This window comes from Thalassophryne amazonica, chromosome 22, assembly GCF_902500255.1.
Source record: "Thalassophryne amazonica chromosome 22, fThaAma1.1, whole genome shotgun sequence".
In the NCBI taxonomy this organism is placed as follows: Eukaryota; Metazoa; Chordata; class Actinopteri; order Batrachoidiformes; family Batrachoididae; genus Thalassophryne; species Thalassophryne amazonica.
Window position 1 is genome coordinate 21,842,000 of NC_047124.1, and position 19,680 is coordinate 21,861,679.

The 19,680-nt window shown below is 39.4% G+C and overlaps 1 protein-coding gene across 1 annotated transcript; it reads left to right on the plus strand.

Moving 5' to 3' along the window:
* The first annotated feature begins 873 nt into the window (after positions 1-873).
* Positions 874-18,335, plus strand: ifrd1 (interferon-related developmental regulator 1). The gene is made up of 12 exons (XM_034163569.1): positions 874-1,088; positions 5,635-5,739; positions 5,820-5,901; positions 14,841-14,965; positions 15,131-15,288; positions 15,387-15,437; positions 15,510-15,688; positions 15,783-15,891; positions 15,963-16,091; positions 16,170-16,298; positions 17,320-17,415; positions 17,517-18,335. The coding sequence occupies exons 1-12, from the start codon at positions 1,058-1,060 to the stop codon at positions 17,601-17,603; spliced, it is 1,281 nt and encodes a 426-aa protein (XP_034019460.1). The 5' UTR covers positions 874-1,057; the 3' UTR covers positions 17,604-18,335.
* The last annotated feature ends 1,345 nt before the right edge of the window (positions 18,336-19,680 follow it).

The following is a 19,680-nucleotide window of genomic DNA, read 5'->3' on the forward strand; positions in this document are numbered from 1 at the left end:
GATGAGAGATTTTGAGGTGATACTGTCGCTTTAAGGACTTCCCACGGTGCGAGACGTCGTGCAGCGCTCTCAGGCGCCGTCGTCAGCCTGTTTCAAGCTGAAAAACTCCACATTTCAGGCTCTATTGATCCAGGACGTCGTGAGAGAACAGAGAAGTTTCAGAAGAAGTCGGTTTCAGCATTTTATCTGGATATTCCACTGTTAAAGGAGATTTTTTTAATGAAAGACGTGCAGACGGGTCCGCGCGTCGGGACGCAGCCGGCGCGGTGCGGCGGCACAGGAAAAACACCTCCGTGTTGATAACCATTTGTTAAAATCCAGTTGGCTTTTGATGGCTTTCAGTGGAGTGAGTATATGAGAAATTGTTTAACAGCTGGACATGTTCCAACTTGTCCTTAAGGCTTCCAACGGAGGTGTTATAAGCTTGTATATAAGCTTGCTGATGATTCCACAAAAGTGTCAAAGTAATAAAAGACAAAGAAAATAAATCAAGTAGCTAATTATGGCATGCATAGATTAGGAGGGATCAATCTTACATTATCCGAAGAACACAAATAAGTAAGTTAGTATAAAATAGTATAGTTAGTATAAAATAAGTAAATTATCAGCTCAGTTATTACTTGAAATTGTTGAGGTTCTAATAAGCTAGGTGCGGTCTGCATAAGTTGGGAGTGGCAAGATGGCTGCCAGTTTGCTTCAGCGGATTGTATGGAGTATGTGGGCCAATGAGCTATCCACTATTATATAAAATCCAATATGGCTGTTACTTTCCTTTGATTGGTCACTGTTACCGTGACTCCGCCTTTGCTTTTCCATAATTGGTCAGTGTATCCTGGATACCGACGTTGCGATACAAATACTCAGATCAGCTCAGGTTTCTTCAGTCTTTATGGCGTATGAGCGAAGATGTATCGTGTCGGCCGACAGCTTATCACCAAGATCACTTTTACCTCCATTTTCTGTACGGTGTCACGGGAATATTATTTTACGAGACAGTACAGTAAAAGCTGGTCGTGTATTGGCTGATTTTTGATTAAAGTTTATATTCTGAACGAAAATGCCGAGGTCCAAGAAAAAGAATAGCAAAGGTAAGTGCTTCGTGGCCTTCCTCATTCCTGATGGTAGTTGTAGTTCTTTTTACTCTGTAACGAATTTTAAGTTGATCGTGTCTCCACTATAAATCACAGTAGTATGAGTAAAACATTTCTGATATACTGAATGAATGTTGGTAAACAAACACGGCTTTCAGAACAACGCTAACGCGTTAGCACTTTTATAAGCTAATGCTAATGTCAACCCCCAGCTAGCTAAAGGCAGTTTTAGCTGTAACGTTTTAACACAAAAACGATTATTTTAATAAACAGCTTAATTTATTTTAGATTCAAACACGACTTCGACTTCAGGAAATGGCTCAACTGGTTTAAATGAGGCCGGTGAAACTTACCTTCTTTTCAGTATTCAGTCTGCTAAAACGAGCTTTAAGGGTGTGTTGCCGATTTAATGTTGTTTTAATATACAAACGATCCATTTTTATGTAGTTTTGTGGGGAGATTTGTTATTTTGGAGCAATATAAACCGTCCCTGAAATCAGCTATTGTGTGGTGGAAAGTCCACGTCGACATCATGTACTGTACACGCAAACCGGTGATAACGTGGCCTCCCAAATTAGCTGAATAATACATCTGACAGCATTCTGTTTGAGCTGGGAATTCCAGCTGGTTATATTATTTGTTATGACTAATTATGGGCTGACAAACCTGGGTTACTTCAGGTTACAGAGGGGACTGCAGATACACATACACAGACACACTAAGGATTTTTCAATGGAGAAAATACATTTTTTTTTTATTATTGTCTTATAACGTTGTGCACAAGGTCCATTAAAATGTTTTGGGTTGTCCCAACAGCCCATTTATGGCATTTTCAGGCACCTTTGTCTTTAATTTGTGTGAAAGATGTCAAAGTAAGAAAACATATTTTTTTGTTTTTTTATGTAATCCTACTATTCTACCATTGTTTTGCAAAACTTGATCTTTGGTGATATGAATAATGTGCAAATGATGCATTTGGAATAAGAACATTTTAATGTCTATTTATTGGCAGTCTATCAAGTTATTTCAGGGTGTATGGTAGGGCTGAAATGATTACTCGAAGATCATTCAGTTCCAAAAAATGTTTGAGGCAAAATCTTTGCCTCTGGGCTTCGTTTAATTCCTGTCACCAACGTGTTCTGTAAAGACCGTGTCGCCGACCCAGCGGTCCCCCGCTAAAAATTGGTCCGCCCTGCCTTCACTGCGCATTGGTTATTTGGGACCATGGCAGCTCATCTGAGACTGACTCTCTACACCCAAAGTGATCAGAGGGAATAATGTGATTATTAACCATCAGATGACAAAGTAAATCCTCTTAAATCATTCTGAAGTCAGTTTTAAGCAGAAAGAAGGCAGTTTTAAGAAGAAACAAGGCGATAATCAGTGAGTCGCTACTGATGCTCCGAAATGACGTAGCCGTCGCAGCTCGTCAGTCTCATGGGCCTTTCACACTGAATGCGTCAGATGCATCAAAAATCTGTCTAAAAAGCATTATTTTCAATGAGACACGTTGCGTTTCAGATGCGTCAGATGCGTCGCGTCAAAAGCCGAGCTAAACCGACGCATCTGACGGGAGCGCGCATTGCCGCTTGTCAGCAGGCTGACGGAGTCAAAGTTCAATCCAACTTCCGACTTGCTGAGCTGTGACGTACCTTTGCGTTGTCCAATAGGAACGACGCATCGGGCCAAAACACGGAAGACGGGTGGCAGAAACCACTGATCGCTACAAAATGGACAGTGCAGAAACCACTGATCTGTGCAAAACATACGTGTCACAGGACTCCTCATTTATGGAGCAGTTTTCTGAAGAAAAATCCTTTGAAATGTTTTTTGTTGTTGTTACCTCATTATTTCTGAGTACTATTAAAAAAAGTTTAGAACACTTGTAATTACAATAGCTAAATAAATCAATAAATGGTTCTTTAGAAACCTTTCGTCTGTAAATTAAAACCACCTGTTATTTCAGATTATTTCATTTCTTGTTTAACATAAGGAACCTCGGACATTTATTTTTAGACAAAATAACATGGAAATTTGTACATTTTTGTACAAGTCTGGTAGATTATTTATATCTCATTTTAACCAGAAACACATACACTGTAAATAAATACTAATGTTTATTATAAATGCAACAGGAAATAATTTAACAATGACTGCAGTGTGATTGTAAAGTAGGATTTCTGTGACATAAACCTCATGATGATGTTTTTATATATATATATAGTCATTTCAACTTGTAATTTCGCCAAAATATGTAATTGCCTTTAATGTTGCTGTCAGGACAGAGTCATTTCTAAAATATGAATTTGAGCACAATAAGTGGAGAGCTTCTACCTGTGCAGATGTCTTTTGACTTTGATTTCGTGGACATTTTTAATGATCTGTTCATTTATTGTTAAAATATAAAATGAAACAGCTTTTTAAAAAATGATAAAATAGTTGCTGTTCAAAGAGCCTTTTATTTAGAAGCAGGTGATGTTCTGCTGAATTCTCTGGACCAGATGAAGGTTTCTTCTGCAGCTTTGAACTCTGGTGGTGTTGCTGAAAAGCAGAGATGTTTTCTTTCGACTGGACTTCATGGTGTTCAGCTCATCAATGGAAGTTTGGTTGTCTGCACAGCAAATGTTCCTGATTGGGACAAATAAAAATATTTCTTTAAATATAAAGAAGCACTAAACAGTTTATATATATTAAAAAAGGGGAAAAAACAGGGGGGAAAAAAAGATGGAAAAAACGCCCGAAAAAATAAGTTATTTAAAGTTGAGCTTTTGTGGTGTCTGAATAAAGCTGTAGCTTTATTTGGTAAAAAATAAAAAGACTGAACCATTTAGAAATTAAAGTGTTCACTCAGATCAACTGTGCTAAAAGGCTACACTAATATTAGCTGATCATTTAACCTTTAAAGCAGTTCAGTAACTGTCACGTTTTATTTTTACATTATTCTCACCTCGATAAAGCTGCAGAACTAAACTCCGTTTTTTAAAGCTTTTTTTGTGGTTCAGGTGACCCAAATTCAAGATGGCGATCGCTGAACGTTTTCAGATTGTGGAAACAGCCAGAGTGTGACGTGGCAATCTCCGCCCCCACCTTTTTTTTTTTTTTTTTTTGCCGCTTCCAAAGCGACGCGTCTGACGTCATGCGTTGGATCCGTCGGATGCGTTTTCCGACGGATTCCCATGCATTGACGGATTGGCCTGACGGATTCAGTGTGAAAGGCCCATTAGACATGCTGCTGTGGCGCTCTGATCACTTCCCCCGTATTTTACTATGAAATATGCTGAATTGATGTGGAAGTGATTGTTGTACAAAAGCTTCAGATATTTCGGTGAGGTAGATGATGACTAGAGTGTAGTTTTAAACAGAAACAAGGTGATAATCAGCAAAAAGCTGCTGTGGCGTGTTAAAAATTATCAGCTGTATGCTGCAGCAGGTTTCTAGTGCAGACTAAAGTAGCAGGTATTTGGGTCACACTCACTTGTGTGATTCAGTGTTGTGGCTGATGAAAAGTTGTAGCTAGTATGGCTGCTAGCACAGACTAAATAGCAGGTTGTGTGGTTGCTAGAATTTAAACAGGCCTACACAGTTTGAATCAGTAGCTCCTATCTGAGGTGGACTTTGATTAGAAATTACATTTGTAGCTCTTTGCCCTCGCTGACAGGGTTACTTTCTCTTGCGGTGCTGGACTGTAAGAAACCTGTATTTTTCGATTTCCAAAAAAATGCCCCCCTGAGTAGGGGGCATAGGGGAGTAGGGGGGGGGAGAGTAGCTCTCGATTTACCGATCGATCTACGTTCCGATCCTCACCTATGGTCATGAGATTTGGCTCATGACCGAAAGAATGAGATCGCGAGTACAAGCGGCCGAGATGAGTTTCCTCCGAAGGGTGGCTGGGCGCTCCCTTAGAGATAGGGTGAGGAGCTCGGTCACTCGGGGGGAGCTCGGAGTCGAGCCGCTGCTCCTCCACGTCGAAAGGAGTCAGTTGAGGTGGCTCGGGCATCTTTTCCGGATGCCCTCTGGACGCCTCCCTGGAGAGGTGTTCCGGACACGCTGGAGGGACTACATCTCTCGGCTGGCTTGGGAACGCCTTGGGGTTCCCCCGGAGGAGCTGGAGGAGGTGTGTGTGGATCGGGAGGTCTGGGCGGCTTTGCTTGAGCTGCTGCCACCGCGACCTGACTCCAGATAAAGCGGAAGAAAATGGATGGATGGATGCATGCATGCGGCTTGAGCAGCAACTGCTTGTGGTACTGTGTCATGTCGTACATGTAGTAGTTGGCTTTAGTTGACGTGTGTCTCTCTAACCTGAACATGATGTTGTGTTTACACAGCCAACAAAAGATTGACCTTGACCCCGGCAACATGTGCATTTTCCAGTCAGATGATTAAATGTAGCAGCGGGTTACTGTGCCCCAAGGTTGTACAGTGGATAGAGAGATAGATAGATAATTGTTGTATTTGCTGCAGTACCTGTCTGGAATCAGGGTTGCATAATAAGACTCGCACACGTGATTTGTCCAAGCTGAAATTTGTTTTCTGTGACTTTTAGGGGTGCCGCATAGAAATGTGCAGCTTGCCAGCGATGAGGACGTCTCCATCGAGACTCTCAGTCATTGCAGTGACTCAAGTGAAATTAACAATGGTGCAGATGAAGGTATGTGTACACGGGTGTGTATCTGTCCCCGGTGACTTTTTGCTGTACTGCACTTTGAAAGCTTTCTTGGTGTTTTCTAGGAGCCGAAGTAAATGAGGACACCGCTCTGGAGGATTTCCAGTACAAGCTGCAAGGATACATAGACAACACGGTGGATAAGAGGTATGTCTGGCTTTCAGATGTTTAGTCTGTTTGCATATGCTGTCATGTCATAGCAGACGAACTTCTACAAAGCTCTGAGCATTACATTTCATATTCATGAGGCATTTTGAAAATAAAGCAGTGCTTTATTCTGTAAATTGAAAATTCTGATGGTGATTGTGGATCTGAATACATTTTATTGTTTGCCTATTTTCTCTGCTTAAGTTGTCCATGAGCTACAGTCCAATTTTGATCTAATCTGTACTACTTAACGGGACTAAACTACACTTACAGTCCAGCCTCAGTATACCATGGCCTAAGCCAAAATGTATGGTGGCCGTCCTAGGGTGGTACAGATTGCCAAGTATGGATCATAAAGATTTCCAAATAAGTTATAGTATAGTTTGGCGCATCTATGGCTGAAAGTTATGGGGTTGAAATGGCAAAAATGGTGGCAAAGGTCAATTTCAGTTTGTATAGGGGTCAGACGTAAAGTTCCTTCAATTCTCGTAAAAAGTGATGCAAACTGTTTGTTGAGCTAAGACTAGGATTAGAAAATGGAGCGGTGACTGTGCTGAATGTTTTGTCTCCAAAGTAAAAGTCAAACAAGGTTGACTGATTCTATGACATTTTATCTTGTATTATGATAAAGTATGATAGATGGGGAGGTGATGGTCAAGTGGTTAAGGTGTTGGGCTTAAGTCCAGAACATCATGGGTTCAAATCCCTGCCTGACTGGGACTTCCGGGATGGTGAGGAGGCGAGCAGCAGCATAACTTCTTAGCTCCATGACGGTCTGTCGACCCCCTGATAAAAAGCTACTACAGTCCAGATAAAAGTTATCATAAATATGGCAGGGGGCAATAAGAAGAAGATTAGAACAAATGTGCAAGAAACTGCGAAAGAAGGAGACTCTACACCCGCAGAGATCACAGAGGCTAATCCTGATGCTAACAAATTAGCCGAAAACACGACTATGGATGCTATCCAAGCTAACATTTTGGCAGCGCTGAAAAATGTCCAAGACGACATCAAAAAAGAGTTTAATGATTAAATCGACACTCTTAAGACTGAGGTGAGCGGCTCTAGAGAGGAAATGGTAAACCGTATGGATGGGCTCAACGCAGACCTAAACAACTTCACACAGAGAGTTGAGGAAGCCGAGCAGAGAGTGGCCGACATGGAAGAGTTCAGTGCCGATGTCAAAGACGCACTGGAGCACACATTACAACTGCAGATAGAGCTACAAACAAAACTGACAGACATCGAGTCCCGGACACGCAGAAATAATATCAGAGTCCATGGGATTGTGGAAGAGGCTGAGGGAACAAACATCCAAATATTTATGGAGACTTTTATAAAATCAGAGCTCGCCCTCCCTGAAGTCAACTTGGCTATACAGCGATGCCATCGCTCACTCGGCCCCAAGCCCCCACACGGAGCTAATCCCAGATCCATTATGATACACTTCCTTGAATATAAGACGAAAGAGGTAGTGCTCCGCTCCGCGTGGTGTAAAGGCAATATCCAATTCAAAGGAAGACGGGTCTATTTTGACCAAGATTATCCGAGCGATATTCTTTTCAAACACAAAGCTTACAATCATGTGAGAAGGGCACTTAAGGAAAATGGCTACTGCTTTCAAACATTATACCCAGCCAGACTACGTGTGTTCTTTGGTGGAGACGGAGACAGCGCCGTCTACAACAGTGTAGAGGATGCCTCAAAGGACTTGGAAAGAAGAGAGCTTTTGTCAGCAGGAGCAGAGGATGCAGTGGTCGAGGCAGTCTCGCCACCTACCGGAGCAAGACGACCCAGGTTCACGTGAGTGACAAAGAAGTGGAGCAAAGGAGAGCTCACGAGGAGCATCCAAGAAAGGCTGAGAGTGTTTAAACGAAGCACAGTTTAATGCATCGACCTTTACATAGGAGAACAGTACAACAGATGTGTAAAGTGAGTTCTAATGATGACTGACAGGCCGTTGGGGAAAGCGCTTCCTCACTTTTTGCTGTCACGATGGACAAGCGGTGGAGAGTGACAGCACTGAGAGGGCCTCCCTACTTCCACAGGGATCCCCCTCCCATTGCTGAAGGCAGACTTTTGCTTCACTTTTGGAGGTCACGTATGTTCAATGTTCATATGTTTCTATGTTCTTTTTTGCAGACCTACTTGTGTTATTTAGAGCATCTATTAAGATATAGCTCATATTTTGGCAATGATGGATAAGCAGAAGTACACAGTCGTCACCCTTAATGTAAATGGTCTACATAATCCTATTAAAAGAAGCAAAGTGATTGCAAAAATGAAAAGAGGAAAATACGATATATTTTGGCAAGAGACACATCTCTCTGCCACGGAGCATGAAAAAATATGTAAAATGGGTTTCAATAACATATACTACTCCTCAGTTAATGAGGGTAATTCAAGAGTTGCTATTCTAATACCAAACAGAGTAAATTTTCAGTGCACTTCACAAATAAGTGATAAAGATGGACGTTACATATTAGTTAAAGGTCACATAGACAACAAAGAAGTAACATTGTTAAATGTATATACAACCCCTGGCAAAAACTATGGAATCACCGGCCTTGGAGGATGTTCATTCAGTTGTTTAATTTTGTAGAAAAAAAGAAGATCACAGACATGACACAAAACTAAAGTCATTTCAAATGGCAACTTTCTGGCTTTAAGAAACACTATAAGAAATCAAGAAAAAAGATTGTGGCAGTCAGTAACAGTTACTTTTTTAGACCAAGCAGAGGAAAAAAATATGGAATCACTCAATTCTGAGGACAAAATTATGGAATCACCCTGTAAATTTTCATCCCCAAAACTAACACCTGCATCATATCAGATCTGCTCATTAGTCTGCATCTAAAAAGGAGTGAACACACCTTGGAGAGCTGTTGCACCAAGTGGACTGACATGAATCATGGCTCCAACACGAGAGATGTCAATTGAAACAAAGGAGAGGATTATCAAACTCTTAAAAGAGAGTAAATCATCACGCAATGTTGCAAAAGATGTTGGTTGTTCACAGTCAGCTGTGTCTAAACTCTGGGCCAAATACAAACAACATGGGAAGGTTGTTAAAGGCAAACATACTGGTAGACCAAGGAAGACATCAAAGCGTCAAGACAGAAAATTTAAAGCAATATGTCTCAAAAATCGACAAATGTACAACAAAACAAATGAGGAATGAATGGGAGGAAACTGGAGTCAACGTCTGTGACCGAACTGTAAGAAACCGCCTAAAGGAAATGGGATTTACATACAGAAAAGCTAAACGAAAGGCATCATTAACACCTAAACAGAAAAAAACAAGGTTACAATGGGCTAAGGAAAAGCAATTGTGGACTGTGGATGACTGGATGAAAGTCATATTCAGTGATGAATCTCGAATCTGCATTGGGCAAGGTGATGATGCTGGAACTTTTGTTGGTGCCTTTCCAATGAGATTTATAAAGATGACTGCCTGAAGAGAACATGTAAATTTCCACAGTCATTGATGATATGGGGCTGCATGTCAGGTAAAGGCACTGGGGAGATGGCTGTCATTACATCATCAATAAATGCACAAGTTTATGTTGATATTTTGGACAATTGAAAGGATGTTTGGGGATGATGAAATCATTTTTCAAGATGATAATGCATCTTGCCATAGAGCAAAAACTACAAAAATATTCCTTGCAAAAAGACACATAGGGTCAATGTCATGGCATAGGGTCAATGTCAATGAGCAGATCTGATTTGATGCAGGTGTTAATTTGGGGGATGAAAATTTACAGGGTGATTCCATAATTTTTTCCTCAGAATTGAGTGATTCCATATTTTTTTCCTCTGCTTGGTCTACAAAAGTAACCGTTACTGACTGCCACAATCTTTTTTTTCTTGATGTCTTATAGTGTTTCTTAAAGCCAGAAAGTTGCCATTTGAAATGACTTTAGTTTTGTGTCATGTCTGTGATCTGCTTTTTTTCTACAAAATTAAACAACTGAATGAACATCCTCTGAGGCCGGTGATTCCATAATTTTTGCCAGGGGTTGTAGACCACCAGGTAAAGACAAGAGTATTATTAAGAAAATGTTTGACCTTATTACCACAGAAACATCTGGGGTACTTATATGTGCAGGTGACTGGAACATTTGTCTCAACCCCTATAATGATTCTAACAGTAAAAATAAAAAGTCTCAATCAGAAGCAAATTTTACCCAGAAAATGCTTAACGAATTAGGGTTAATAGATGTATGGAGAAACCTTTACCCATCTGGAAAAAGCTATACATTCTATTCACATTCCCATCAAGTACATTCAAGATTAGATTATTTTTTATGTTAATGTCAGACAGACACAGAATTATAAACTGTACTATAGGGGTTAGAGACGTATCTGATCACACAGATGTTTGTTTGACGCTCCATTTGGATAACGATAAAAAAGAAACTCTATGGAGGCTTAATACGAGCCTTCTTAAGGATGAAAAATTTCATGACTTTGTGGAAAGAGAGTTTAAGGATTATGTGGACCATAACAATAATGAGGAGACCTCTCCTAGTATCGTGTGGGATGCCTCAAAGGCAGTGCTGAGGGGCAAACTAATTATGTGGTCCTCACTAAAGAAAAAAGAAAAAGAAAGCAGTATTAAAAACATGCTTGACAAATTAAAAGAATTAGAAATGGAATACACGAAAAATAAAGACAGTGTTACTCTAAAAAAGATTGAAACAAAACATAGTTTGAATAGACTATATGAGGATCAAATGGAGAAGAAATCTAAATTTATGAAGCAAAATTATTATGAAAACGGACCAAAATCGAAGAAACTTCTTGCATGGAGAATACGTAAGCAGCAGACGGATAGATTTGTAAATAAGGTGAAGAGCCCCATCGACAACAAAATATGTTATGAACTGAAGAGTATTCAAAAATCTTTTGTAGCATACTACGAACAGCTGTATACTCAACCTCACTCACAGAGTCCACAAATTATAAATCGTTTTCTTTCCCAACTTGATTTACCATCTATAGGAATTGAACAAAATGCCAGGTTAAACAGAGAAATAACAGGAAGAAATTAATAAAGCTATCTCTAAATTAAAAGGAAATAAAATGGCTGGAGAAGATGCTTATCCAGCAGAATGGTACAAACATTTCAGACATCAAATAATCCCTTGCCTAAAAAATGTTTTAATTATATTTTAAAGGGTGGACAGGTACCACCCTCTTGGAGAAGAGCAGTCATATCTGTGATTTATAAACCTGGTAATGATAAAACACAATGTGGTTCTTATCGTCCAATATCCGTTCTAAATATTGATTATCGCATATTTGCGACAATACTAGCTAAGAGGCTTGAGGCTTTGATTCCAGAACTGACAGACACTGATCAGTATGGTTTTGTATGCAACAGACAGACACATGACAATATTAGACGTGCTCTTCACCTTATTCATAAAATGAAAAACTTAGAATCTGTTGCAATTTGACGCTGAAAAAGCATTTGATTCTGTTAGTTGGGAATATCTTTATTTAACTCTCGACAGATTTGGTTTTAACACAAACATAATCAACTGTCTAAAATCATTATATGAATCACCCTCTGCCAGAATCAAGATTAATGAGGACCTTTCTGACACTGTATATTTGAAAAGGGGCTGTCGTCAGGGCTGCCCCCTCAGCGCTAGCCTATTTGCACTTTTTATTGAACCTTTGGCTCAGGCTATTAAAGAACATAAAGATATTTCAGGTATTGTAATAGGAGACACCACACACAAAATCTGTTTGTACGCAGACGATATCCTTTTGACATTATCCAACCCAACAGCCCAATAAACTAAATTTACAGAAAACTCAAATTATTGCTTTTAATTATCAGCCAACCATGGAAATTTCTAAGATGACAAATTTTAACTGGAAAGGCAATATCATTAAATATCTTGGAATATTTATACCAAAGGATATATCTTCACTTTATGATGAAAATTATAGAAAACTTACAGCTAATATTAAATTTGATTTGCAACGATGGGCATTAATACCAATGAACATGTACAATAGGATTGAAATAGTTAAAATGAACCTATTACCAAGGTTTCTTTACCTATTTCAAGCGTTGTCAAATGAAATAACCTTCACACAATTTAAGGAGTGGAATAGAATGTTATCAAATTTTATATGGGGAAACAAAAAACCAAGAATACGATTTCAGATTTTACAATTACGGAAAGAAGAAGGTGGATTGGCTTTACCATGTTTGGAAAGTTACTACAAAGCAGTTCAGTTACGAGTACTGATAAATTGGTGTCACCCCAGTTGTGGGGCTAAATGGAAAGAGATAGACCAGTCTTACTTTGACATACCATTACAATCTATGGTTGGTGATAAACCACTATTGAAAATACATTCAGAATCTAATTTATTGCCCTCTTGGATAAAATCACCAATAAATGTGTGGAATAAAATACTTAAAAACAAGAATGTTGAATCAAAGGCCAAAATATTACGTTGGCCAGTTTACAATTCTGAATTTTTACCAGCAAAAACTGATAACAGATTTCAACAGTGGTCTCAAAAAGGTATTACTGGTTATTGGGTTATATCAACAAAAGGTATACTGAAAAGTTTTTTTGGAGCTTTCAGACAAATATAATTTGAACAGATATGACCTTTTTAGATATTTTCAACTAAGACATTATTTTGATAGAAAAATTAAATATGAAGAAGAAGAGGATTTGGTGAAATATTTTCTTGAGGCTTGTAAAGGTAATGCATCGAAGAAACAAATAATAGTGTACAAATGTTTACAAGTATTTAAGAATATCTCTACCACGTACGTTAAAGAAGCATGGGAAAAAGAGGCTAATATTACAGTATCGGAGAATGAACTGTTTGATATATGCAAAACTGTCATGATTACTTCCAGCTCTGGTCTTTGGAGAGAATTTGCATGGAAGACTGTCATACGTTTTTTTTGTTACACCTTATGTTAAGAGTAAACAGTGCAATGACCCTGATAAGGCTCATTGTTGGAGAGAGTGTGGACACATTAAAGCAGGACATTTTCATATATTTTGGGACTGTGCGAAGATCGCACCCTACTGGTCAACGGTGATAACAGCAATCCAAAGCATCATTGGATCAACTCTGTCATATGGGTTTACTGAAACATATTTAGGACACATTTCTTGTGGAGTGCCAAAATCACAAAAATATCTTCTGTCAATACTGTTGGTTGGAGCAAAGAAAGCTATCACCAGAAAATGGTTGTGTAAGGATGCACCTTCACTTTCTGACTGGATTAAAGTAATTAATGAAATTTATGACATGGAGAGGATGACTTTTTCATTGAGGCTGTCTGTTGATAAATGTAACAGATATTGGGAGAAATGGGTTGGCTATATCAAAACACTGAATCTTTAAATGGTTGACGCACTGTATCTTGACTTACAAGCTATCAACATATATTTGCAAAGTTTAGTATTGATGCTCAGCCCTGTCTTTCCTTTTTTCATGGTCTGCTTGCCTTTGTTGTTTTATTTTTATTTGTTATATATGTAACAAAAATGTTTAAACAATCAAAAAATAAAGTAAAAAAAAAAAAAAAAATCCCTGCCTGACTGGAAAATCACTAAGGGCCCTTGGGCAAGGTCTTTAATCCCCTATTGCTCCTGGTGTGTAGTGAGCGCCTTGTATGGCAGCACCCTGACATCGGGGTGAATGCGAGGCATAATTGTAAAGTGCTTTGAGCATCTGATGCAGATGGAAAAGCGCTATATAAATGCAGTCCATTTATGGTGCAAACTACGTTTTTTTTTTTTAAAACCATGTTAGCTCAACCAATAATTTGCATCACTTTTTTTAAACAAAAGTTGGAGTAAGTTTTAGGGGTGGTGGCTAAGTATGCTTGTTTCCAGTGTGGAAGGTTCCCAGTTCAAGGCCCGTTCTCCATCTACTGTGGAGTTGCGTCAGGAAGGGCACCCAGCGTAAAACATGTGCCAAATCAATATGCAGATCCACCTCGGATCTGTTGCGGCAACCCAAAGTGAAAACAAGGGAGAAGTCGAAGGGACTTACTGAAGTAAGTTTAACTTTTGACCCGCGATACGTTTTTGGTATCTTGATGATGAGAAAAATAAAGAATTATTAACCAAGTGTGAGGTCTGTATGGGAAGATATCAGCAGACCGAGGTCTGTGACAGAAACAACAAGGTCTGATAATGACCTCACACTTGATTAATAATTCATTTATTATGTGGCTATTACACACACACACACACATATATAAATAAATAAACGGACAAACTTACAGTATTGCCCAAATAAGCTGCTGAAGATTTTAGGCTCTTAGTCGGACTTGTTCGTTTCACTTCCATGAAGAACTTGCTAACAGATGGCCTGGTTGTTAGCTGGTAAGCTTTCAGTCTGTGTGTTTTTCTGATTCTGTTTAGATACTTATGGAGTATGTTCATGTCCGACTTGGTTTTTCTAATCGCGTTTTCAGCTTTCTGGTTTGTAACAAATGCGATACGCGTTTCGGACGGATTGGCATGGAAACCAGTTGGAAATCAGCCAATCGCAGCACGCATAGCATCGCAGCCATATAATAATGTGGCATCATTTTCAAGACGATTGGAGCCATTTTAAATGTTGATCTGTGTAATTCCTCATTGACCTCCACATCTTGGAATGGCCACCATACATTTTTGTGTAGGCCCAGAGTATACTGAAGCTGGGGTGTGTTGTTTAGTCCCCTTTAGTGGTACCAAAACCTGATTGCTTCATGGACTAACAGAATGGAAAATATCATTTTATTCATTATTATAAATAAGAGTTGGGGAAAAAAAAAACTTTTTTTGCAGGTACCAGTGTGAGTGCACCTGTCATTTAATGGATACAGGAGTCTGTGATGCTGCAGTCCAATATAGTGATGATAATGAAGTTTTATGTACTCATATTCTCAGTGCTAAGACCAGACAAGGAGCTCTGGTTGGACTTAAGGAGGCCATGTCCACACGAATCCTCTATGAGTTCATCTCAGACAGAAGGTTGACCATCACAGACAGCATAGAACGCTGCCTGAAAAAAGGTTGAGTTTTTCTTTTCCATGTCTGATTCTGTCACAACAAAAAGATTTGTTTTCCTACAGTGACAAACTGAATGTACAGCTAACTTAATTCTCTCTCTATCTCTCTCTCTATCTCTCTCTCTATCTCTCTCTCTATCTCTCTCTCTCTCTCTCTCTCTCTCTCAGGTAAAGGTGAGGAGCAGCGAGCAGCCGCTTCTCTGGCTTGCCTCATGTGCATCCAGCTGGGCTCTGGCATCGAGAGCGAGGAGGTCTTCAAGGTCCTGAAACCCATTTTCAAAAACATCCTAGCAGATGGATCTGTCAACATTCAAGTCAGACAAGCTGTGAGTGCTTTGAGCAGTTTGTAGAATAAATGATGTTCAAGGGAGGCGAGTAGGTGTGGAAATATTAAAGTGCAGAGGACTTTCTTCTTCTCTGTTAGGTGGCAACAAGTCTGGGCCTGTGTACATTGGTCACAGAAGATGACGTTTTGGTAAGTTCACTCGTCTTTTTTTTTTTTTTTTTCAACCCACATTCTTCTGATTCTTTCTGCTTCTTGTTGTAGGATGTTCAAGCCACAATGGAGTGCTTTGAGAACCTGTTCACGCAGTCCTACATGCGAGAGGATTGTACCTACACTTCTCAGAATCCCCAGACCGTCCAGCTCCACACCAATGCTCTGCTGTCCTGGGCGCTGCTTCTCACCATCTGCACTGGCAGCCAGCTCAAAGACATCCTGTGCAAGTAAGATTCAAACACTGCCGATGTGTCGACCTTCACACATTAATAAAAAAAAAAATGGAGAAGTTTGTGTTTATGTGCACGTGTTGTTCTGCAGGCACCTGCCCAAGCTGCCTGGGTTGCTCGAGAGTGAGGATGTCAACATGAGGATCGCTGCAGGAGAAACCATCGCTCTGCTCTTCGAGCTGGCCAGAGACATGAACTCTGTAAGTTTCTATTTAATAACAGAATAATAATGGCAGAGTTTAAGTTGTTAAGCGCATGCGCGTCTCCTCAGGAGTTTGAGGACTGGGACGGACTTTGTAACAAACTGAACGCGCTGGCCACGGACTGCAACAAGCACAGAGCAAAGACGGACAAGCGGAAGCAGCGCTCGGTCTTCAGAGACGTACTGAAGGCAGTTGAGGTGAGCATCGAGTCAGAAATGTGCACTTCAAGCACCGTGGTGGCTGCTTTTATCGAACCGGCACCTCTGCTGTGTCAGGAGGGAGACTACCAGGCTGAGACCATTCGGTTTGGAACAGAGCGCATGGTCATCGACAGCTGGGTGAGGAAGAGGACGTACGATGCGTTCAGAGAGTTTGTGGGCACTGCCATGAACTACCACCTGCAGGTATGTTTTTAATCGACAGTATTTGATTGGCTTAACCCTGTGGGGCCGATGCTGTCGTATACGACGGCTAAGACCAAGCTTTACTAAATTATAAATAGCTTTTTTTTTTGCTGAAAAGTTAACTCCGGGGACTTTCGAGCCAGCCATCGATCATCTTTGTACTCCTCATAGAAGCTGTGTGATGACGTGCGCAATGTGAGTGTCCAGCCAGAATTGGTTCACCGTCACATGGTTTTCCAAAATCCAATCGTAGGGCAGATTTACCTGACGTGAAAAGCCAAAGATCGTTTTCAGGAGTGATATGTTACTAGTTGGCCTGTTTGAATAGCCCCCTGGGTGCTCCAATGAGTACATATTATTAGTATATACTCATTGCGCCCTGCGCCGCGCCCTGCGCCATTACACACAGCAATCAGTGAAAGCAGGAGCACACGGAAAGCCTCTGATGACAATCTCACATGCTCAAACAAAGAGTGTGTAACTATCAGGATTGCTCCACTAGTTTGCATGTGAATGTTACTGGATAACTCTGTTGCTTTCTCTGCGTAAAGCACTGTTTACCATATCAATGGACAACAAAACGCATAGACCATTTTGTATATATTGTTCAAAATGTGCATTTGTGTTTATTGTTTGAACCTTTTTGTTGTACAGTCTTTCACACAAGACCTCAAATGACCTTTATAAAGTGTCAAAACAGTTGTTTATTATAGTTTGATGTGTGTTTTCAATAAATGTGTGTGGAAAATTATTTTGCTTTATTTTTTCCTTGCCTGTTTTTGATTGTAAACCTTTATTACACTTATAAAACACAACAAAAACATATATATTCTGAAAGCACAGGTTGTCCTGAAAAAAAGAGACATAAAACTTGATTGTGGGATGCAGGGAGAGCTGTTAACAGCAATAATAAAACATTTATGCCAGGCGAGTAAACTGTCCAAAAAATGCCCTCGGACCCCAGAGAGTTAAAGAGAAATTGTCAGAGTATAAATGCACTGATTTGAACTTTTCCAACCAGGCGAACAAATTCATCAGAGACGTGTTTGAACTGGGACCACCGACGCTGGTTGATGCTGCCACAATGAAATACATGAAGATATCTCGTGCGGAGCGGGTACGTGTACTTGTATGTTGTTGAGGTACCTCTACTCTGTTTTTCCACATACTATGTTTAAGAAAAACTTTCAGGTTACAGTATTTTGCTCTCTCTCACAGCATCATCAGAATGCAGCTGCTTTCAAGGCTCGAACCAAGGCCAGAAACAAGTTCAGGGACAAGAGGGTGGATATGGGCGAGTTTTAAAATTTTTGTTAAGTTGACAGCTCATCGGGGTTTCCTGTTTTGTACTCTTTTTTTTTTTTTTTTTTTTTCTTAAATTAATAGTTTTTTCAAATGATCATCCTCCAAAATGTACCAGGCAATAAATTATCATGTGAAATGAGGCATTTTTTTGTTAATCAACTGAGTGGCTGTGGTCACCTTGAATTTATTTCCAGTTGTTAAGAGGTTAATTTCCGTTATAAAATAACGGGGGGACCTGACCTGACTTACGGCCGCACTGCAGATGTGATTTTATATTTCTATGGACATTCCTACACTTCCCATCCCAAAAAAGTAAACAGAGCAGGAGGGGGATTGAAAAATAATTGTTTTGAAGATGTACAATTTTATTGTGTGCAGATAGATGTAAAATAGTTGTCATCGATATAATTGTATATTAATTTTGTGGATCTGTGTAAAGTTGTTTTGCCAACATTTATCTTGCACCGTATTGTTTTTGTCACGTTATGACTTTGCACTGTTACAAGTCTACTTATTTACATTATTGTTTTCACCATCGTTAATGTGTTAGTCAAGGATAAGTAAAAATGAAAATAGAGCTGTCACAGAAACATGTCTGGTTATCTGTTGGTTTGTAAAATGTGTTATTTAAATCAGTTTAGTGTCTTGATATAATGCAAAAATTACTTGACTTAGCTGGTGTTCTATTACACAGAATAAATTAAATTGTCTACTCAACAATAATGCAAAACATGTCTTGAACACTCTTGCACACCCCCATTACCTTACCTTACTAACTTGTGCTGTTGACAATTTACAAGTTTTTTTTTTGTTTTTTTTTTACACTCTCAACAATTGGTCACGGAAGAGAATTAAATGGGGTTTAAAATGGACTGAACATGATATAACCTCATGAATATACATACACAGTTCCGTGGAAGGACTCTACAAATCAATACATGACACCTCATTAAATATGACTGTCAAGTGTGATTGTTAAATCTCACTTTGCTATTGTAATGCAATAATAGTTGGACCTAGGTACTGATGACATTTATTCATTCTTGTTAATGAAAGGGGAAACAATCCAGGTACTGGGTGCCACGTACCATCATGTTTAAACAACCTACACGTGCTCTTAAATGTTGGGGTTTAATATTAAACATCCTCACAACATTTCTGTTTAGGTAGAAGACAACCACAAGCGAAATTAACTGCAGAAATGGTTTGTTTTCACAGTGTGGGTGCAAACAAAATTAAAGTATAAATAGAATGATTAAATTTGTTTATTTGGCACACAGATTCAAAAATAACAAAACCTCAAAGAAAAATAATTTAACAGCGTACCCATATGCCCGAAATATGTGGATTTCCCCAGTTGTCGCACTTTTAACAAGATTAAACAGCAGTCACTTCTTGTAAACAGCTTTTACAATCTCAGTCAGCTCACACATTTGATTTGATTCAATGAAGTGTTACAAAGAATGCAGATTAAGCTCTTCTCTGTGTGTACGTGGCAGCACTGAGAAAACCAGGCATGTCCAATTGTACCGTGAAGGGATGAGGCAAGTAAAAGCAAGATGAGATGAAGTATTTAAAGACTTCCAAATGTAATCAGGCCAAACAACAAAAGTATTGACAGAAGTGAGAAAGGGGAAGCAGATTTTGCCACATGCAGAGGGAAGAGTATCAACTGAAAACAAGGGCGTGACTGTTTTAAACAGTTTGTGAAACACTTAAGTTAGACTTTGATCCAAATTTAAAAATGTGATATATTGCCCATATAATCAGGGCTACTAGGGGTTGCTCACGGACAACCAGTGGTTCCACAAAACACTCAAAGATGGATTTAACACAATTCTGATGAGAATTTCTAGACGTGAAAGTGCTTTGAAAAGGTCATGACACCTTTTCAACAAATATGGATATCTGTGACATATGTCATCTGACTTGAAAACCAGTTATTTCAGGTCTAAATTTTACATGTTGCAAGTTTGTCACTGTATAAAGTCAAAGAAATGTGACTTTCCTAAACGCAAAAGCCCAGTGGTTTCAAACCATAAAGGGGAGATTGAAAAATATCTATATTTTTTGCACT